Raw genomic sequence first — 23,364 nt, 5'->3', positions numbered from 1 at the left:
AATCGCTTGAACCCAGGAGGCAGAGGTTGCAGTGAGCTGAGATCACGGCACTGCACTCCAGCCCATCTCAAACAAAAGAAAAAAGAAAAAAATACATATAAGCTATTTTATTTATAAAACTGCTTAGTATTAGGTATGTTCACAGTTTCTGAACACTTTGCAAATTGGACAATAAAACTAATTTTTAATATGAAAGAAATTGTTTAGCCTATTTCCAGATTTTCAAACAATACCATTCTAACCTCTGCCCCTTCCAAGATATGAAATTTTATTGTACATTTATTGAAAAGAGGATCACTTTAGATTTTACCAAAGTAGCTAGTATGAAAAAAAAAATCAAGCCTTGCTATTGTGATTAAATAAGAACATGTTTAATCACTGATTCTTGAATAACACTGATTCTTAAAGAAACAGCTGATTATAATTTTGTATAACGATTTCATGCTGTGGCTCACAATCAGAATATTTTGAATATTCTGTGAATATTTTTAGATTGGTTTTTCAGGACTTTGCCTAAGTCTCATTTGTAAAGCCCTCAAATATACCAATCATCCCTTTATTAGAATCTGAATGATGCATATGTATTATGCAGTTAAATAACTAAGGACCTTTTTTATTTTAGTAGCTTCCAGTTCTCTTTTAAGAGACAGTAACTGTTCCTTCCTTGAAATCCACTACAAATAAGGATAACTGACACATTGTCTAAAACCTCTGGAGTAAAAACTGGGTGTCAATTATAACTTTTACCACAATGGCCTTGAGACTTGGACTTCATTTTCTACCCTCTGAGAGAGTCTGGACAATTGCATTTAATCTGTTTGTGCAAGATAAGATTGGAAGGATGGCAGGCCCCAGACATGTGACTTCAGTGGTACAGACACCTTGAAATGGTTGGCAAAGCCTTATTCCACTAATCATGTATCATTGATGGAGGATTTGAAAACCCCTAAAATAATATTGTACTGCCAGATTGTGGTACAATGTAAGAATAAGAGAAAGAGAGTTGGGCACAGTGGCTCACACCTGTAATCTCAGCACTTTGGGAGGCTGAGGTGGGCAGATCACCTGAGGTCAGGAGTTCGAGACCAGCCTCAACCTGGCCAACATGACAAAACCCTATCTCTACTAAAAATACAAAAATTAGCCAGTCGTGGTCGTGGGCCCCTGTAGTCCCAGCTACTGGGGAGGCTGAGGCAGGAGAATCACTTGAACCTGAGAGGCAGAGGTTGCAGTGAGCCGAGATTGTGCCACTGCACTCCAGCCTGGGCAACAGAGTGAGACTCTGTCTCAAAAAAAAAAAAAAGAAAGAAAGAAAGAAAGAGTGAGAGGAGAGAGGGAAGAAGGGAGAATTAACATGAGTATAAAAAACTGACATCTTTAATAAGTTTGAGCTCTGGGATTGAATGCACTAAAATAAAAATAGCTGTCCAGATTTATTAATTGACAATTTATGCATACCAGGCCAAAATACTTACTCATATACCACTGGTTTTATGGTTGTAAATTCCAGTTTTCAGGCCAAAGTTAGTTAAAGTGGTAGACACTGGTGAAAGAAATGTAATACATTTGACAAAAGCTACGTTTTTAATTCCATGCAATTTGTACTCAACTGTTTTGCTATTTTTGTTTATAGTGCTTCTGGGTTTTTTTTTTTTGTCTTGTGTAAATAGTGATGAATTAGAGATAATATGCAACATTTAACTGAACTATAACCAATATTTAGTTATGTAGCTCTAGGGACAGAAGATTTGTAGCTATTATATGAATCTACAAAAATTACAGTTTTAATTGTTTCATGGTAATCGTTATTGTGCAATCTTAGCTTCATTTATTGCCAACATTCCCTTAATTGCATATGCAGCTTTGTTTTCAGTGCATCTTACATTCAAGAGGATTTGCATATTCATCATTTGTAAACTCCCATTATGAGAAACCAGATTGTGGATGCATTCATAAATCATTTCCATAACCAATTGCTTCAGTTTTATCACAAATAAAAGTGAACATGATGTATATTGAGTCTACAATGTTTTAAAATTTTTCATCTGGTTGTTCTTAGGCCATTTATTCATTTATCAAACAAGTATACATTGAGCACCTATTATGCCAATAAGTTTTTTAGATAGTCGTGTGATAGCAGTGAAAAAGCAAATAGTAATCATTGCGTTCACCAAGCTTACAATTTAGTCAGGGAGAAAAATGATACTAAGCAAATAAATAAAAAATATAATTTATGTCAAGTGGTGATATTTGCTATGGAGAACAGTAAAACAAAAAAACTGTGATAAGAAGTTCTAGAAATGAGGATGAGATGGTGATGTTTAAATAGTCAGTATGGTCACATTAAAACATATAATCTGAGAAAAATAGCCAAACAATAGAGGAAATAAGCCATGTGAATATTACATATGTTGACAAAAAGAGTCAAGCTCTGTAAAATATTAAAAGAGATTTATTCTGAACCAAACATGAGTGATTAATGGCTCATGACACAGTCCTCAGGAGATCCTGAGAACAGGTGCCCAAGGTAGTTGGGCTACAAGTTGGTTTTACACAATTTGTGGAGACATAAAATATCAATCAATGAATGCAAGATGTACATTGGTTGACTTTAGAAAGGCAGAACAACTGGAAGAGGGGGCTTCCAGGTCATAGGTAGATTCATAGACGTTCTGGTTGACCATTGGTTGAGTTATTATCTGAAGACCTGGAATCAATAGAAAGTAATGTCTAGGTTACAATAAGAGCTCGTAGAGACCAAGGTTTTACCATGTAGATGAAGCCTCCAGATAGCAAGCTTCAGAGAAAATAGACTGTAGATGTTTCTTATCATACTTAGTTTGTTCTACCAGTAATTGCAAAAGGGAGGAGGGTATAAAGAGGCATGTCTGGCTTCACTTTCCCATCATGGCCTGAACTAGTTTTACAGGTTAACTTCGGAATGTCTGTAGATGAGAGGAGGAGTCCATTCAGATGGTTGGGGGCTTAGGATTTAATTTTTTTATTTATATATCCAGCTATAAATGCAGAGGCCTTGAGGAAAGAGGCTTTGGTTTATATGAGGAAGGTCATAGTAAGGCATTGATGTTTACTTCATGTAGGATGAAAACCCATGGAAGGGCTTTAAGCAGAGGAGACATGATCTGACCCTCAAGATTATAGTGGAGCAGGGACAAGGACAGAAAGACAAATTAAGAAGTTACTAAGATGATCTGGAAAGAGATGATGTTTCCTGAGCCAGAGTTGGTAGCAGTAGTGGAGGTCGTAAGATGTAGTTGGATTCTGGATGTGTTTTATTGATAATGCAGAAATTTGCTGATGGATTGCATGTTTGGTGAGAGAGAGAGAAAGAGATGAGTCTTGGAAGACCCCAAATTTCTCGCCTTAACTAGAAGGATGGAGTTTCATTAACTGGGATAAGAAAGGCTGTGGGAAGAGAAAGTTTACATTGAGAAAAATCAGAAGTTTATTGAGATAGTAACCGCCCAAGGGGTTCACCTTGCCAGCTGCCTGGGCAGAGCCAATTCATCAAGATGGGAATTGCAATAGAGAAAGAGTAATTCATCCAGAGCCGGCTATGTGGGAGACTGGAGTTATATTATCACGCAAATCAGTCTCGCTGAGCATTCAGGGATCAGAGTTTTTAAGGATAACTTGGTGGGTGGGGGGAAGCCAGTGAGCCAGGAGTGCTGACTGGTCAGAGATGAAATCATAGGAAGTCAGAGCTGTCTTCTTGTGCTCAGTCGGTTCCTGGGTTGAGGCCACAAGATCAGATGAGCTAATTTATTGACCTGGATGGTGCCAGTTGATCCATCAAGTGCAGGCTCTGTGAAATATGTCAAGCACTGATCTTAGAAGCAGTTTAGGGAGGGTCAGAATCTTGTAGCCTCCAGCTGCATGACTCCTAAACTATAATTTCTATTCTTGTGGCTAATGTTAGTCCTACAAAGGCAATCTATTCCCCAGACAAGAAAGAGGTCTGCTTTGGGAAAGGGCTGTTACCATCTTTGTTTAAACTATAAACTAAGTTCCTACCAAAGTTAGTCCAGTCTCCACCCAGGAATGAGCAAGGACAGCTTGGAAGTTAGAAGCAAGATGGAGTCGATTAAATTAGATCTCTTTCACTGTCTCAGTCATACTTTTGCAAAGGTGGTTTCAAGATTTAGACCTATTTCTGTGACCCGAGGGAAGAGGCTTAAGTCAGTATCAGGATACTGCTGGAGTGTAGAGTTGGAGTCCACAAAAATTTGGGGCCTGAGGTATAATTTTATGAGTCCCCAGCATTTAGGAAAGGGTTTAATAGCATGTTACTAGGTGATATTAACAAGGTTGTGGGTGTGTAGAGAGGAGAAGAGATGGAGGGACTGAGCTTCCAGGCAGTCTCATGTTGAGCAGATGAGGGAAAACCACAAGAGAGACTGAGAAAAAAAACAGGTGGTAACACAATCAGAAAACCAGAAAAGAGTTTTATGCAAAAGCCTGGTGAAGAAAATATTTCAAGAAAAAGGGAGGGATCAGCTCTGTCCAATATTACTGATATGTCAAATATGTTGATGAAAAAAATTAAATATGAGATTTAGCAATATAGAGGTCAATCTTGATATATGCAGTTTCAGGGGAGTGGTAAAGGTGATGAAAAAACAAACAAACAAATAAGGAATAAAATACTGATCCATGCTACAACATGGATGAACCTCAAAAACATTTTGCTGAGTGAAAGGAACCAAGCACAAAGGCTACAGCCTGCATGATTCCATTTATGTGAAATAGCAGAGTCGGCAAATCCATAGAGATAGAAAGCAGATGTAGTGGCTGCCAGGGTAGGGGGGAGAAGAGAGAATGGTGAAGTGACTGATGGGTACAAGTGATGAAAATGTCTTGGAATTAGGTAGTTTGATGATTGCACAACATTTCAAATTTAATAAAAGCCACTGACTTGTACACTTTTTTGTTGTAGTTGTTGAAGCAGAGTTTCGCTCTTGTTGCCCAAGCTGGAGTGCAGTGGCAAGATCTCAGTTCACTGCAACCCTGCCTCCCGGGTTCAATTGATTCTCCTGTCTCAGCCTCCTGAGTAGCTGGGACTACAGGCATGCAACACCACACCTGGCTAATTTTTGTATTTTTAGTAGAGACGGAGTTTCGCCATGTTGGCCAGGCTGATCTTGAACTCCTGACCTCAGGTGATCCATCTGCCTCAGCCTCCCAAAATGCTGGGATTACAGGCATGAGCCACTGTGCCCGGCCTTTTTTTTTTTTTTTTTTGAGTTGGACTCTCACTCTGTTGCCCAGGCTAAAGTGCAGTGGTGCCATCTCGGCTCACTGCAACCTCCGCCTCCTGGGTTCAAGCAATTCTCCTGCCTCAGATTTCCTAGCTGAGATTACAAGCGTGTGCCACCATGCCTTGCTAATTTTTGTATTTTTAGTAGAGATGGGGTTTCACCATGATGGCCAGGCTGGTCTCGAACTCCTGAACTCAAGTGATCCACCTGCCTCAGCCTCCCAAGTGCTGGGAGTACAGTTGTGAGCCACTGTGCCCAGCCTACTTGTACACTTTAAAATAGATAAAATGGAAATGGTTAATGATATGTTTTGTGAGGTTTATCTCAATTAAAAAAACTGTTATTGACATAGATTCAAGAGAGAATAGGAGGGGAAAGAACTGGTGTTTGAGTCAGTGTGAGAATAGGCAGAACTTTGAGAAGTTAGTTGGAGAAGGTTGTCGGATCAGGAGAATGTTTTTCTAAGATGGATGAAGTTTTGGCCATTTAGGTCCTGAAGGAAATGATCTTGTAGAGAAAGAGAACACATCGTTGTAAATGAGAGGAGAGGAAATTGGCAGCATGATTCCTTAAATAACCGAGCAGAGATGAAATTTCTGTCTAAATGGAAGACGTCATCCAGAGAAGGGCATGGAGAGTTGACCCGCTCCTACAGGGGGCAAAGCGTGTGGACAGCTGGCCAGTGAGATTGATGATGCGACTTGTAAAGTTTTCTTCTGATTTCTCTCATTTTCCCAATGAAATGTGAAGCAAGGTGGTGAGCTGGGAATGACAATAGGGAAGGAAGAGCTGGAAGTTAAAAGAGGGAATAGAAAGCTTTGAATAGTTGTCTAGGAATGCGGAAAAGGAAAGAATGAGGGTCACCCTGATGCCAATGGAGTGAGTAGTCATGAATACGAAGTCATTTCAGTCTGCATGATTGTGGACAAAGTGAAATCTGCATGATTTCTTCACTCATTCAGCTGCACAGATACAGGCTAGAGTAAGTGAAGGGATTTATTTTCTAGAGTTTTTGCCATGAGAGTATGGAGAAGTATGAGCATGGCCAGGGAGTGATTGCTTGTCTGACATCTCTAATGAAGGAAATGAAGACAAGATAGGTGAGGGAAATAACTGAAAATAATTTAGGATCCTGGGCTTGTAGAAGCTGGCGCAGCTGAAATATTGTTAGAGTAGAGATATGAAAAGAAGTGAGCTGGACAGATAGGGATGATGGTTGGTGAGTGGACCACTTGAAATGAAGACAAGGAAACGTTATCATCATTAGTAATGGTAATACTTCTTTTGAAGAGTGATGGCAAAGGTTGTTTTTCATCAAAGTTCTCCTTCAAAGTCATCAATAAGAAGAGATCAAGAAACTGAGAAGCAAATAAAAGTGAATATTTACATGACAGAGAATGACAGTGAGCTCAGAGCTAGAATCTTCAGGGGTTGAGGGACAGGGCATCCTCAGGGCTCACCTACAGTGTCTGTAGGTGATTGTAACAAGCTGGAACAGTGAGGGGTGCCATTTGACATGAGAGTCAAAGCTTGGGTATTTAGGAAGGTCAGAGGGAGAATTGTCTGCAAGTGGTATGGGCAGAAAGGACTCCTAGTCTACCTTCAAGTCTTATATTGGGGGGCTTGGGGAAAAGAAAACAAAAACACAGGCACAATTTATTTTTTTTGAGATGGAGTCTCGCTCTGTCACCCAGGGTGGAGTGAAGTGGCGTGACCTTAGCTCACTGCAACCTCCACCTCCTGGGTTCAAGCAATTCTCCTGCCTCAGCCTCCCTAGTAGCTGGGATTATGGATGCATGCCACCACGCCCAGATAATTTTTGTATTTTTAATAGAGACGGGGCTTCACCATGTTGGCCAGGCTCATCTTGAACTCCTGACCTCAGGTGATCCACCCTCCTTGGCCTCCCAAAGGCCAGCCCATGCCTGGGATTACAGGTGTGAGCCACCATGGCCGGCCAACAGGCACAATTTGGGAAGGCTTCAGAGAAAGCAGTTCCAGGGAAGATCCACCTTCCACGTTTAAGGGGCACCATATCTTGTATTGGACACATGTACAACTGTCCTTCAAATAGTAGACTCTAAGTTCTAACATTAGGGCAATTTTTTTACTCCTATGAAGGATTGGCTTTGGGGCTTGCCTGTCATTATGGAGATATGATTAAAATTCTGAAACATTGGCATAGTTGTTTTGTTCTGTTTTTCTCTGTCTCTATTTGAGTGGTGTGTGTGTGTGAGAGAGAGAGAGAGAGAGAGAGAGGGTTACCTAAAGGGTGATGATACCATAAAGAGAAATTGGTTACAGAGTGCTTTGTAGAATGAATATTAACATTAAAGCAAAACACGTGAGTCTTTCCAGTTGCACCTGCATTTCACTTCTTGCCAATCTTTAAATTTAACAGATGGAATTTTACTGTGTCAAGAAGCATTGAATGCTGAGCGGGAGCTATGTCATCCAGATACAGATCTCTGCAGATTTGATGCTACAGATGAAGAGTTGAGATGTAAGTGTTAAACTGAGATATTCACTTTTCTGGTATATATGCAATATGTGAGACTCAGAGACCACTCACAGGAAAGTGCACACGCCAACCTTTGTTGCCATTAATGTCCTAGTTTTAGCTGGAGTGTTATTGGGAGGCTGTGGTGGTTTATACTAAATACATCAATTTAAGGCGATGTCATTTTGTGAAACAAACTAAAGCCATTGTGGAATGATATGCAATGTTTCTTCTATAAAATTTCAGTGTGATTATGAATAGTAAATAATTTAAACTAATCTAATCTAATCCCATAAAGTAGGTAAGGTAAAATATAAAGCCATTTTAAAAATTGTTGACTGGGTATGGTGGCTCATGCCTGTAATCCCAGCACTTTGGGAGGCCGGGATGAGAGGATTGCTTGAGGCCAAGAGCTCAAAATTAGCCTGGGCAATATAGCAAGATATCATCTCTACCAAAAAAAAAAAAAAAAAAAAAAGAATTACCTGAGCATGGTGGCATGCACCTGTGGTCCTAGCTACTTGGGAGGCTGAGGCTGGAAGATTGCTTGAGCCCATGAGTTTGAGGCTACAGTGGGCTATGATTGCAACACTGCATTTGGCCTGGGTGGCAGAACAAGACCCTGTCTCTTAAAAAAATTAAAACATATTGTGACTGAAGTGGTGACACATACAACAAAAACTAGGAATCTCTTTTTTTTATGGCAATGGGTCACATTTGAGAGGATATTGTACATGTGGATCAACTGAGAAATTTTTGCAAAATGGAGTTGCTGGTACACTCTAAGGCTTATTGAATCCCAACTTCCAGATATAAATTAGTGTGTGCTGATGTGTATGCGTGTATATAAGCCTTTTGGTTGATTACAACACATAACTTGGTTAAGCAGCCACTCTAGCAGACTAATAGTCCACCAAGATCTTTTTCTCCCGTTTAGTGTGTCAGGCCTGTGGGTTTGAATTTGACATGTGTGAGTGGACGTCAGAAGCATCTGCTGGCCAAATTTCCTGGATGCGCACAAAAGCGAGAGAGATCCCTGCATTTGAATCCACACCTCAGCAGGATCAAGGAGGTGATGATGAAGGTAGAAAAAAAAAATACCTTTTATGTATTACTTTCAGAATTCTGCTTTATGGTGACTAGTTATAAGACATTACATAGGAGGCCTTGGTGAATATACTGAGTATATTTTATTGAAAATACATTCTGCCATAGGAGCTGAAGGTGAAAATAACAATTATGTTTCCAACAGTGTAAAACAAGAATTATACTAGGTTAACAATATTTTTTAAGTTTTATTATTTCCTTCAGGATTTATTATTTTGTGAACAAAAAGTATTAAAAGGCTTTTTTTTTTTTTGAGACAGAGTCTCACTCTGTCACCCAGGCTGGAATGCAGTGGTGAGATCTTGGCTCACTGCAACCCCCGCCTCCTGGGTTCAAGTGATTCTCCTGTCTCAGCCTCCCAAGTAGCTGGGACTACAGGCACGTGCTACCATGCCTGGCTAATTTTTGAATTTTTAGTAGAGACAGGAATTCACCATGTTGGCCAGACTGGTATCAAACTCCTGACCTCAAGTGATCCACCCACCTTAGCCTCCTGAAGTGCTGAGATTACAGGTGTGAGCCATCATGCCCAGCCAAGTCAGCCAGCTCTTTCTTTCTCTCTTTCTTTCTTTCTCTTTCTTTCTTTCTTTCTTTCCTTCCTTCCTTCCATCCATGCTTCCTTCCTTCCTTCTTTCTTTCTTTCTCTCTTTCTTTCAACACTGCTCTGTTGTCAATGAGTTTCTTCCTCTTGCTAACATATTAATTTGTATTTTCTGTTTACTTTTATTCTTTTTGCTTTTTTTTCTTTCTTCCTTTTCTTGGAGGGGTGAGTATTGTTACATTTTTATTTTTATTTTTTTCACTGATCTGGAAGCTTTAATTTGTATATCTTATTGTTATGACTATTCTTAATTTTTAGGGTATATTCTTTATATGAAATTTCTTTAACAAAACCTAAAGTGCTCTAGTATTTCTGCCTTCTTGAACATGAGAAAGACCAAACTATCATTTAATTATTTTTTGGTCCTGAGTTACAGTTGAACATTTTAAAGAGTTTTAAAGTCGATATCTTGTTATGATACTTGTAATTAGTAAGTTTATATATTTCATTATTTTTCTTACTCACCATTGTTTTTTAGATTTTATGCTTTCCTTCTTGGTTCCCTTATCCCCTTGCAAAGGTTGACTCTTTAATCAGTTTTTCTTTTATTTAGAAAAGATCTGTGGTGATGAGCTCCCATAGTACCTGTAAACTTAAAATGTTTTAAAATTGTTCTCACTTCGAAATAATAATTTATCTGGTCATACAATTTTAGAATTTTTTTTTTAATTTCTAAGTACAGGGTGATTTTCCCTCTTTAGCTCCTGATATGTGCTGTAGTGACGGAGAAGTCTGAGGGCATGTAATGGTTTTTAGTTTAATGCAGATTTTAAAAATGTTTCTTTATCTTTGTTATTTGAAAATTTCAGTATGATGAGTGCAGGAATGAGTATATGTTTAATTTTTAATGCTCAGAATGCACATATATCATCACTTGCAGAAATTATGTTATTCTATTCAAGTAATTCTCTCTTACTCCCTCTAATCTTTTCATCTTGAGTTTCTATTAAACCCAACTAATGTTCACACTCCATAACCTGACTCCTCCTTTTTATTTTCTATATAATTTACTCTATTTTGAGTTACATTTCAGGGCTTCTGGTACATGAATTTTCTCTTTGACACTATGGCCAGTCTAGGTTATATTCTGCCTATTGGGCATTTAATTTAAAGTCTTAATTTATTTTTGTTTTAAGTGTATACTTGCTAATATTTTCTTATTTATTTCCTAGTGTATCTTAATATGTTTTTAATAGAATGTATTAGAATTGCATGAAATTTAATTTCTTTTTTGTACAATTTATAAATGTAATTCATTTTTGCTGTCTTTAGCATTATATTTATATATTTTACTGTGCAGATTATTATTTTTTATTTTTTTATTTTTTGGGGGTAGCAGTAATATTATTATTATGGTTATTTATTTTATTTAAGTTCCAGGCTACGTGTGCAGGATGTGCAGGTTTGTTACATAAGTAAACATGTGCTGTGGTGGTTGGCTGCACCTGTCAACCCATTACCTAGGTATTAAGACCAGCGTGCATTAGCTATTTATCCTAATGATCTCCCTCCCCTCACCCCTCAACAGGCCCCAGTGTGTGTTGTTCCCCTTCCCTGTGTCTGTGTTCAAGTTGTTCAGCTCCCACATATAAGTGAGAACATGTGGTGCTTGGCTTTCTGTTCCAGCATTAGTTTGCTCAGGATAATGGCTTCCAGCCCCATCCATGCTCCTGCAAAGGACATGATCTCATTCCTTTTTATGGATGCATAGTATTCCATGGTGTATATGTACCACATTTCCTTTATCCAGTCTATCATTGATGGGCATTTGGGTTGATTCCATGTCTTTGCTATTGTGAATAGTGTACAGACTATTTTTAAAAAGATTAATAGACTTTACTTTTTAGAATTACTCTTTTCAAACTGCTTTTTGCCTTGCAGGTGCCTTGTAATTTTTTGTTGAAAGTCAGACATGATTTACTGTGCAAAAGACATTAATGTAAATAGTGTAAGCTTTTACATTACGTTTATCCAGTTAAGGATCATATTATGCTTAGTATTTGCTGTAGCTGTAAATATGTGAGGCTAAAATTTGGTCTCATGTTCTTGTTTTTGTCTTTCTTGTTGTATTTGGGTTTCCTTAGAGACTTCTTTTTAAATAAATGTCAGAGACGTGCAGCAGTTTCAGTAGCATGAAGAAGCATTTCAGACTTTATTTTTGAAAATGAAGTTGTAAAATTATAGAAATCTCTTTATAAATCTGTGTTGTCATTGTTATTAAGTTCAAGAACAGCTCCAACTGGTTTTAAATATCAGATGGGGAAAAATTTATATACAATATCTTTATGTAAAACAAAATCCATAGGTGACGTTTAAAAGGACTGTAGATATCTCATACCTCTATGTGGCTTGGTAAGAAAGAAGACATTTTAAGTTGTATTTCCTAAAACTATAAAGGATTTTCTACAGAAAGTAAATCAAAAAATCATCCAGAGGGGCAAGAATTCTGGGAAGGATGAAGAGAAATTCTTGATTAAAAAAGGATTGAATTGTGATATTTAAAAGAAAATGACAATAATTTGGTGGTATAGCAATTTGTATATGTAGGTTTCTTTTACAGGAATCTTGAATTTTTACAAAAGGGTGTTATCAAATTTTGATTATAGAAATTAGGAGATTTCTCTACATATTGGAAATGATATATAAAAATGAAAACCTGTTATTTGTAGTTGATGTAATCATTTGAAAACACTCTATCCTTTTAAGTAAAATATTTGTGTTTTAAGTCTGGTTTTGAAAACTTCAGAAATGAGATAGTTTTAGTCAGACAGAAAGAAGCTAATGTTTTCCTAAATTGCTTCTTTTTTCTTTTATCTTTCAGGTTATTATGTATGGGTAGGCGCTAAGCATGCTTTCACTCTTAACCATTTAGACAGCAGGGCTTACCTAAATAGCTCTGTGTGTCATTGCCTGGGCAAGAGCTGTCATCTTCAATTCTATTATGCAATGGAAAGCAGTGTCCTGAGAGTAAGACTGTATAATAATAAGGTAAGAAGAAAGTTGCATGTATTTCAAATTCATTGAATCAATGAAGTTTCTAACTCTTGGCAACTTGTGTTTCGATTTCTCAGTTGCGCATAGGCTTTTATTCTTTAACTTGACTTTATTTGGTATATTTTAAAAAGAATGATTAAGAAACTAGGATAGGGGACACTGTCATGTACAAAAGTTAATGTGATAACTTGCCCAATATTATTTCCTAAAGTTTTCAAAATTCATGGAAGTTTATTAAAGAAACTATAGATCTAATAAAAATTGGATAGCTGAGATTCTGTATTGTGAGCTCTGTATTGAAGCTCTGATGTGATCTGTTTTGGACATTACATCTATATATCATTAGAACTATAAATATAATGGTTAAAACTTACTTGTTTGGGTAGCAGTAGACATAATTTTTAAGACTGGTAATTATTGATTAAATATTGAACAACGGCACACTGGGTAGAGTGAGTCCATTCTTCTTCTCTCTCCTTGTCCAATATGCTCAATGCGTTCTAAAGTGTAAAGCTGGGTGAGTACTCCAATTAGTATAACAGATAAAAACAAACTGACAGCTGATTCCATAGTATAGGAAAACACCCTGCTTTTTCTACTCTTACGCACTCAGCACTCCCAATATCTCACTTCTGACACCAGATGCATGTTTTTTTTCCAACACAGCAATTCAGTTCTCTAGTGGACACCAACTGAGTGTCCTTTGATTTGCCTCAATTCTGACACTGCTACGTGAAGATAGTACAGATTCCACAGGTTGAGGTCTCAGGCCCACAAGACTACCCCTACTTCAGATGTCAATCACAAGCTTCCTATTGTGCCTCTTACCTACCAGCTATAAATTGGAGTTCCCATGACCCCCTTCTTAGGTTTGATAATTTGCTAGGATGGCTCACAGAATTCAGGAAAACACTTTACTCATGTTACCCACTTATTATTAAAAATGTAGATGAACAACCATATGGAAGAGATGAATAGGGCAAAGTATGTGGGAAGAGGGGTGGTGCTTCTCTTCCATGCATTCCCGGGTGTGCACCCACTAGGAACCAAAATGCGTTCAGCAATCTAGAAGCTCTCTGAAACCTGTACTTCAGGAATTTGTGTAGAGGATTTGTCACATAGGTATGATCATTTATTAGCTCAATCTCCAGCCCCTCTCTTCTTCCCCAAAGAGGTGGGGCTGAAAGTTCCAAGCTTCTAATCATAGCTTGATCTTTCTGGTGATGAGTCCCATAAGATTCTATTAACATCCCTACTGATTAGGAAATTAACAGGTTTTTGGGAACTATCTGCCAGAAACTGGAGATGAATAAATATATTCATAATAAATAATATATAATGTATAATTATATGTAATATAATATATAACAAATAATATATTTATTATTTTATGTATCCAGATTTATATGATTCACATAATTACATCTATATGTATGTGAGATATCTATAGATATATATCTCTACACATCAATATAGATATAAATATATAGATAGATAAATATGGATGTCATATATATATCACATATCTGTAGATATGTGGATGTGATTATATATATATATATCTCCCCACACATCCATATACACACATATAGATATATAAAGTAATATACATATGTATATAAATTCTTTTTTAATTGAATGAGATATAATTTTCCTGGCATTCTGGAACTTGTTATGTTTTTGTGTTTTTTGCAATAGTACTTTGTAGTCACTGCCCTGCAATCTATTTAATATATTTCACTCCATTTGGTAAGGTGTGGGGGGAGGAAGAAAAGGGGACAACATCTCCCTATCCTTCCTGCAGCATTACAAACTGTCCATATACGTGGGATCAATTTTACCAAAAAGGAAGAGAGAAAAAATTTAACTGTATCCATGTATGTTCCACCATTCATGCCTCAATATTTCAGTTGCTGTCACCTGTGCTATTTGAACCAATCCCAGCAAGCCTCCATGCAATCTACAGCATTCTATAATTTCCAACTCCTTCTTCAATAAAGGCATAGTAGAGAAATTCTAGAATAATTTCGATGAGTTTAAATTATAGTTAAAATGGTTAAATTATATATGTGGGCCTATGGTAATGCTTTTCAGATGACAGATAATTAATTATTTCATTAAAATTGAATGAATTTTTAGCCTAAATTTAAGTGGAAATTTGTAGTATAATATGGTCTAATCCTGAGGATTATTTTAATCTGCTCTGAAAATGAGTGATGTATTTTAAAAGTTTCAATGCATGTAGAATGGAATTGTGTATTTAATTATGAATGTGAGTATGTACTGTGTATGTAATTATGAATGTGTATATGTATTATGTAATTATGAATGTGTGTATTTAGTATATATGTAATTATGAATGTATATAGATTGGAATTACTGAAAATGAGCCATGCCATTCTTCTGGTGGCTTTAGAACCATACAAGAAAAGAGTGAAAACAAATTGGCTTCAAGTGTTACATCATATAAAAATGACGTTAGATACCACACATCATTAACTCTATTAATCAGTAATACAGTTATCAAGATTCTGTCTCTCATATTATAAGAAAAGAAGTTAATCATAGGGAAATGATCTAGTGTATTAACCAGAACCAAATGAATGTACATCTTAGAGATTGATGACTGATGTTTGATTTGTTAGTATCCTGTGAGGTGTCCTGTCTTTTCTGACACTATTTGCTATCCTCTATACATATGTTACTCACTGATGCAAAATCTGCATCAAAGTACATTTAAGTCCCAAGACAATGTTTTATCACACACTTAAAATGACTCCAAACAAACCTATCATTTAAAAAAGTAGCTCTTGATGAAAATGATGATTTACATCTTTCCATGAACAGAATGCTGTTGTATGTTGCGAACATCTATTACTCTATAAATGTGAGGAGGTAAGCCAAGAAATATCTAGCAAGAATGCTGAAGGTTGTTTTCTTTATTTCCAGAGGACATTAGAACTTGAGAAGTGAAAAACTCAGGTGAAGGCAAGTTGTTAAATAAAGAGTTGACTCTTTAGAATCAGCTCAAGTGTGTAGCAATTCTAGTTTGTACCATCTAACCATTCTTGGGTTAGATCTGCATCCATGATCTATAAAATAATACTCATAGCAACAGACCACATTTGTTCTGTGTAGGGTTTCCATGTAATTATTTACCAAGAAATTTACATGTAATTTTTCTTTACAACCAAATTTACTGGTAATTCTTTACCAAATTACATGGTCTTATTCCTAGATGCGATCAAAAGTAGTGAAACTCAACAACATTGACTTTGGTACCCTTGATTTCTTCACTGGAAGAGAAAAGCATAGACTGGCATCTCTAAGAGATAGAGTGTTAATAAATATGTTAAATATTTTTCTTGAAAGGTAAATCGGCATTATTGATCCTGGACCGGCGGAGCAAAGATATATTTTTTAAAAAAATTATTTACTGATTTTAAGATAAAAGTAGAACATCACTTGAAAAGCTTTGCTGAGTTGGAGATTTCTTTTTTACATTAACACCTGTGAAAAGTAACTAGAAAGTGGAAGAGTAAGAACAGAAATAAAATGAAACCTGATTTCACTAAGAATAAATTCTTTTTACAAAACATTGCTAGTGCCATCAGACTGGAAAATGTATAGAAAAATATAGATCTCATTCACTGTGTACTATGAACTTGGCTTATGAAAAACTATTTAAGTTTGGAAAGAACGCTGCTCACTTTTCAAAAATGTAAGTGCACCCATCTTCAGGGGGAGCAGAGGGGAATCAATTAGTCGCTGTGAAAAAAGAGCACAATAGCTCTAAATTATTTTCATAAAATGAAAACGGGGGAAAGTGGTGAATGCAATTTGCCAAGAGGTGTCACTAAAAGCATCTGTGTAGGGTGTAAGTGTTTTGATGCTAAATAACTGAAGTTGTGTAAGAAATAAGCAGAAGAAAAATTAGTTGCTTGTCTCAACTTTTTATAACTCCAGTTCATCCTGATCCACCATGAAAGCTATCAGCCGAAAATATGTCCACCCCATGTGCTTCATTGTCTTGTGGAAATCTTCACAGTTGATATGCATAAGTAATGAAGCAAATTGTAATGGATTTAGACTATCTTCTGAAATATTTAGGTCTTGGAAATTTGGAGTAGGCATCTGAGGGTGCAGGACTAAGTTGAAAGTAGATTCATTTTTAGAAAATCTTGGGCATGCATAAAATATGTGAGGCTGAGTGAGGACACAAATATTGATATCACTTATCATTTGGATTAAAACAAGATGTTGCCTTTCAGGGCCGTTTTCTATCTCGTGCTAGAAAGTGGGACAGAGCCAGGCTCAGAGCTCAACCTGAGACATAATTATGTCAATCTTCACATTTTTACCATATTGTTACCTAAAAACTCATGCATTCTATATGTAAACATTATGAAAAATTTGGTCTATTTTTGGGAAGAAATGTGAATTTGAATGTCTAATAAAATGTAAATAAAAATAAGATTTCAGAGCATAAAAGCATCAACATAAATCATAAAGACCAATGCCATACATGCCGTAGACAAAATTTTGAGTACCTTATAGACTTTTTTATTTTATTTAGTTTTTTTGAGATGGATTCACGCTCTGTCGCCCAGGTTGGAATGTAGTGGTGGCATCTTGTCTCACTGCAACCTGCGCCTCCCAGGTTCAAGTTATTCTCCTGCCTCAGCCTCCTGAGTAGCTGGGATTACAGGCACCCACCACCACGCCTGGCTAATTTTTGTATTTTTAGTAGAGATGGAGTTTCACCATAGACTTTTTTTGAGCTTCTTACATTCAATACATGTTTTGAATGCAGTAAAGGCTTGTTACTACACTCATAGCATGTAGTAACAATTTTACATAGATTTTGCAATCTGAAAAATGATCATTGTACAGGTACATAACATAGATTTCTCTAAAAGATGTAAATAGGCCTTTGATAGAATGACCAAATTAAGAATATAATTTTCAGAATGTAACTGTATTGTTTGGAACTTGGACCAAATGTTTCCACAGGAAAAAATATTTAGTATAAATTGAAATTGTGCAGAAAATGCATCTGACAACATTTTTAACCTTTATATTGTTTGCCTGTAATCTTTTTCTTTTCTAGTATCATGGCAATATTACAAAATGTAATAATGTTATTGAGATCAACATTTAAATTGCTGATCTTATTAACTGTTATTTAGAATTTTATTTTTGAAACGCAGTACTTTTTTTTAAAAGATTTCATCCAAATTTTTGTTCCATCCTAATACTGTTTATCTACAAAAAGCTGCTTTACTACATAAACATGCTTCATTTTCTTATTTTTTAATGATATTCAGCTTTTTCAATTTGACTACCAAGACTTTAGATTTCCTAGTACTTTATATCATACAGGTAAGGTAATACCTACTACAATGTAATTAAAAGAGCATGTATGTAAATGTGAAGATTATAATATGGGTAATGAGTGATGTCTTTCTCTTCAAATCAAAGGAAGAAGAAATATTTTGGACATACAACATATCAACTCACAGCCAATGGGTGAAAGCAGATGTGTTAATACCAGAAGATCTGAAGACATTTAAGGTATGAAAGAAAAAAAAAGTATTTTTTTATCATGGCTTAAGTTTTAGCTTTGCAGCAATAAATTGATCATGCACTGCTAAAGTTAAATTAGCATTTAAGTTAGGGATGCGTGCTTGTATATTTGGGGAGAGTGATTGCTTACTTTTTAAATTGTACCTTTTCCTTCTGAGACCAAATTTCCCATGGCGGGGGAAATAGAGTGTATCCACTCTTGTTCACAACTTCCTCATTCTCCACAGCCTTCCTTTCTTGCTCCCCAGCACCATGCTTTGCCCCAGGGAAACAAATTGCATTATGAAGTAGGTAAATAGTAAACTGGTATTGAAACTTAGTAGAGTATAGGCAAATGTTTTGAATGCAATAATTCATATCTTAATAACACATGGAAAGCTCTATGTACACCAAGAAACATATGAGACATACATAGGCTCAATAGGAATGCTGTCTCTTAAAAAATTAAATTGATATTTTGTGTTGTATTAGGTTGGTGCAAATGTAATTGCAGCTTTTGCCATTGTGGCTTTTGCCATTGCTTTTAATGGCCAAAACCTCAATTATTTTTGCACCAACATGATATACGGAATGCGTAAGTTTGTTTATGCTGGAGTGTGAGTATAAAATGATGATACTGATTATATGTGTGGGTTATGAAGCCAATTTCATTTCTTTATAGTGATATTCCATTTATACATCCTATCACAGCCTATTGAGTTAACATTTTGACACTATTTAATTTTCATAGGCTGATATCTGTTTTTATAACTTCTCAGGTACTGAACAAGTTTCTTTTTTTATAAACTGAAGATTAAATTTTGTTTTAACTCAAAGATAAAACAAAGTAAAATGTAAAGAAAATGAATTTGAGAGTTATTCCAGGTTCTCAAGTGGATATATAATGTAATTAGCTGTTCAATAATTATAGGCCTTTGAGATCTAAGTTTAAAACCATCAATTTTTGAACCTCAAATTGATATCATTTCTGCATTTCTGATCTCCTGCTGCTATGAAAATATACAGCTATACATTAATAATTTTTACATGTATGATATTCATTATGGGAAAAGTATGTAGCAGCATACAAAGTTTTCTTATTGTTGGATATGATTTAAATTTAATATTATTTTCTAAACCAAATTATTAGACATATTTGCAAACTGAAAATCTGACCTTAAGTAATTATTAATGAACAAACAAATATATATCCCTCGTATTTTGTTTGTTTGAAATGGAGTCTTGCTCTGTCACCCAGGCTGGAGTGCAGTGATGGGATTTTGTCTCACTGCAGCTTCCACCTCCTGGTCTCAAGCAATTCTCTTGCGTTAGCCTCCCAAGCAGCTGGGACTACAGGCATGTGCCACCATGCCCAGCTAATTTTTTGTATTTTTAGTAGAGATGGGTTTTATCATATTGGCCAGGCTGGTCTCGAATCCCTGACCTCAAGTGATCCACCTCCTTGGCCTCACAAAGTGCTGGGATTACAGGTGTGAGTCACTGCACCTGACCTATCCCTCGTGTTTTGAAAAGAAAATCTATTCAGAAACTTTAAGCTGGATGAAACTGAAGGAAGTCAATTTTAATTCTTAGTATCTGGCTGGAATTTTAACCACATTTAGTGCTGTTTAATAGAACTTTCTGCCTAATGGAAATGCTTTATATCTGATGTCCAGTATGGTAGCCACTCATCACATGAGGTTATTGAACAATTGAAATTTGGCTACCATGACTGAGGGAACTAAATTTTATTTTATTTTCATTAATTTGAATTGAAATAGTCCTCTGTAGCTCATGGCTAATGTTCTGGACAGCAAATAATTAGTTATCTGTGATACAGTCAGCTATTTATACTTCTGCACTTTTGGTGTTAAGTAATAATTGCTCTTGGTAGAAACTCAAGGAATGCTAATACTTTGACATTATCTTACACTTGACCAGCAATGTGCGGTTGTTTCATTTGCTAATATTGCTTATCTCCAGAAAAGCTAGCAATTCAATTGGTGACAACAAAATTTATTTACTTTAATTGACACTTCTTTTCTCATTAAAGAAGTTACTCTTTTATGTAAGTTGAATAGAGTTTTATGTTTATTCCCTTACTTTTTTTTATTCCTATATTGTGTCTGTTTCCGTTTGCCTGATATTTTTCTTCATGTATTCAAATACTAATTTCACTAGTTAAAAAATAAGTCAGATGCAGTTACAGCTCTTGTTCTATAAGTAATGACAATACTTCTTATTTTCCTTGAAAATGAAAGAAAGAGAGCTGTAAAGATGATGACCAAGTAACAAGTTTGCAGTCAGGGACATTTTTGATAGTTAAGTGGGATGCTTGTGTTTTGCCTGATCCTGGGAGGTTTCTCTGAGACTTTAGTGGAGCAAATGTTTCCATCAGTTTTTTTTTTTAATACTTTAAGTTTTAGGGCACATGTGCACAACGTGCAGGTTTGTTACATCAGTCGTATGAGCATGGGTTGAGCTTATCAAACAGGAACTTTGTTATATATTGCCTTGGTTGCTTTAAACACTTTTTCTCAATAACTACTTTGTCTTTATCAACCTTCTTTAGTTTTTTGTCTTATTAAGGAGATTGCAAACTCATAAATTAATCTTTTTCTTCCTAAAGATTATTTTTGAAGGGACTCTTTAGAGCCAGAGAAGTTTTATTGCCCTTGATCACCTCTGGGTCTATGCCTGTGGACAGACCCAATCCAGAAAGCTTTGCTCTGAAGATGAATTCCCTTGCACTAGTGGCCAGTGCGTCGCCAAAGAATCTGTCTGTGACTCTCGGCAGGACTGCTCCGATGAGAGTGATGAAGACCCAGCAACTTGCTGTAAGTGAGTGAATGGCTTACTAGTTAACATGCTCTAATTCAAGACTGTTAGTTGGATTTAAAACAGTCTTTGTTTCTATCAAGGCAAAGGTAAGTCATATGTATGAAATGTGATAAATATGCATTATTGCTCTGAAACTATTAGTACTATGCCTTCAGGGATATCTATTTTAACTTAATGTTTTGGTGCTTGTTGCAAAATCTGCAACATCTCTCAATTTATTCTACAAATGAATAGTTGTGATTATTGTTGGCTGGGTGTGCGAATGTGTGTGCTTTGATTAAAGAGAAGATGGGTGGTAGAAGGAAACTTTTTGTACCTTTGCCTTGGAGGCATATAGTATGTGTTGCTAACTTTTATTGTGTATGCTTTTTTCCTCTCTAGTCAATCATCTTGGAAGCTGTAGCTGGGAGGGATGAGTAGGAGGAGGGTGGCCCTTCCTCCAGGGCAGCTACCATGATTGTAGAAATCACTTCAGCCATCATGGCTGCTCTGGAGGAAGGGCCGCTCTCCTCTTACTTGCCTAGAAAACACTTCAGCCAACCGGGTGCAATGGCTCACACCTGTAATCGCAGCACTCTGGGAGGCCAAGGCAGGCAGATCACGAGGTCAGGAGTTCAAGACCAGCCTGGCCAACATAGTGAAACCCCCGTCTCTACTAAAAATACAAAAAATTAGCCAGGCATGGTGGTGGACACCTGTAATCACAGCTACTTGGGAGGCTGAGGTAGGAGAACTGCCTGAACATGGGAGGTGGGGGTTGCCCTGAGCTGAGATCACGCCATTGCACTCCAGCCCAGGCGACAGTGTGAGACTCCGTCTGAAAAAAAAAAAAAAAAAAAAGAAATCACTTCAACCATGACTGGCGTTTGGGAGGGCTAAAGTGCCCCAACACCTTTCTTTCAGGCCTTTTCTGAAGAGTCTTTTATAGAAGTGATGACAAGAGATCCCATTGCTATTCAAGCGTAGTCATAGTTCAACAAAAATATAATTTAATTTACAATCCACAGGATGATTCTCATATGAGGTAACTTAGCAACTGAGATCCCTGTGTCTCTTTAGAAAACATGAATTGCAAGGATATGAATCCAATTTCTGTATCACAAACAGGTGGTTTTTAAAAGATATTAAAAATTTGACGTTTATTTTACTGCAGTGTCTTATTTTAGTGAGATGTTTTGTTGAGCAGAGGTGAAAATATTGTAATAAGATAAATGCCACCTTTTAAGTGAAAAGCTCTGTATAATTGGTTTCTCTTGGGAAGCTTGGATTTTATTAAGAGCAATGCGGAGGGACACAGGAGAGAGGAGATGAGAAAGTAAGGCTAAAATCCCCTTCTGCCATGTTCATCAACAGCAATCCAGTTAATACTTCAGACTCCTAGCTTTAAACCAAGTAATTGGCTAACCAGTGTGAGCTCAACGGAGCTTTTGGGCTGCTCTCTTCTTTTGTTCAAAACAAGCGATGTAAGAGCAATTTATTTACTCCAATGTATGTGAAGTTTCTTTCTATGTTTTATTTAAATTTTTTACAGACAATTTGCTTCATTTCTGTTGGGGAAATATTTCTTTCTAACAGTTTCTATAATTCTTAATGTCAATAACTGAAGGAAAATATATTTCCTTTCTTTCCACGTATATAATTTTTTTTTTTTTGAGACAGAGTCTTGCTCTGTCACCCAGGCTGGAGTGCAATGGCATGATCTCGGCTCACTACAACCTCCACTTCCCGGGTTCAAGTGATTCTCCTGTCTCGGCCTCCAGAGTAGCTGGGATTACAAGCATGTGCCACCACACCCAGATAATTTTTGTATTTTTAGTAATGACAGGTTTCATCATGTTGGCCAGGCTGGTCTTGAACTCCTGATCTCAGATGATCCACCGGCCTCAGCCTCCCAAAGTGCTGGGATTACAGGCATGAGCCACTGCACCTGGGCACTTGTATATTTGGAAGCTTAGCTTTTTCCCCTCCATTATTTTCCCCGTAGTAAATCATACTTTATGTTCACCTTTAAAAAATTGTTTAGCATTTGATTTTCGACATATTTTCTCATTTATTGAAGTTTCATTGATTATGTATATGACATTTTTCCAGTTCAGTAGCTCTTGATGCCATATTCTGCTATTTTCTTTGGGTGAATGCAGGAATGGGTAATTGTGTTTCTCAACAAAAACAGTGTTACTTATTAGTCTTTTAAGTTTTTAAATAGTGTAACCTCATTTGTCCAAAGAAAACCTGTCATGTTTGCATGATTGAGATTGACTTGATATAGGGAATATGTCATAAAAATGTAGCCATATTGCATACAGTATATATGTGTATTCACGTATTTTGATACCAAAATGAGTGTTTCATGTAAATATATATACAATTATTTATGCTGTGAAATTATATAGATTTGGATTATTAGAATTGATATAAATTTACACTATTTGCTGCACTAAAGTATTTAATATATTTTTGCATATAGACACGTGCAT

General features: G+C 36.4%; 1 protein-coding gene across 3 annotated transcripts in view; it reads left to right on the top strand.

Moving 5' to 3' along the window:
- LOC129144192 (MAM and LDL-receptor class A domain-containing protein 1-like) overlaps positions 1-23,364 on the top strand; it is a 343,347-nt gene that overhangs the window by 228,457 nt on the left and 91,526 nt on the right. For 2 of the 3 annotated variants that reach the window (XM_054685558.2, XM_054685555.2), the window contains exons 2-6: positions 7,681-7,782; positions 8,717-8,863; positions 12,309-12,475; positions 17,963-18,055; positions 20,676-20,883. In XM_054685558.2, the coding sequence (XP_054541533.1) occupies positions 20,740-20,883 (144 nt within the window). In that variant the 5' untranslated portion in view covers positions 7,681-7,782; positions 8,717-8,863; positions 12,309-12,475; positions 17,963-18,055; positions 20,676-20,739. The remainder of the gene's footprint in view (positions 1-7,680; positions 7,783-8,716; positions 8,864-12,308; positions 12,476-17,962; positions 18,056-20,675; positions 20,884-23,364) is intronic. The other variant, XM_054685557.2, reaches the window with a different exon arrangement.

This window comes from Pan troglodytes, chromosome 5, assembly GCF_028858775.2.
Source record: "Pan troglodytes isolate AG18354 chromosome 5, NHGRI_mPanTro3-v2.0_pri, whole genome shotgun sequence".
NCBI lineage: Eukaryota > Metazoa > Chordata > Mammalia > Primates > Hominidae > Pan > Pan troglodytes.
This window is presented reverse-complemented; position numbering and strand designations above follow the sequence as displayed.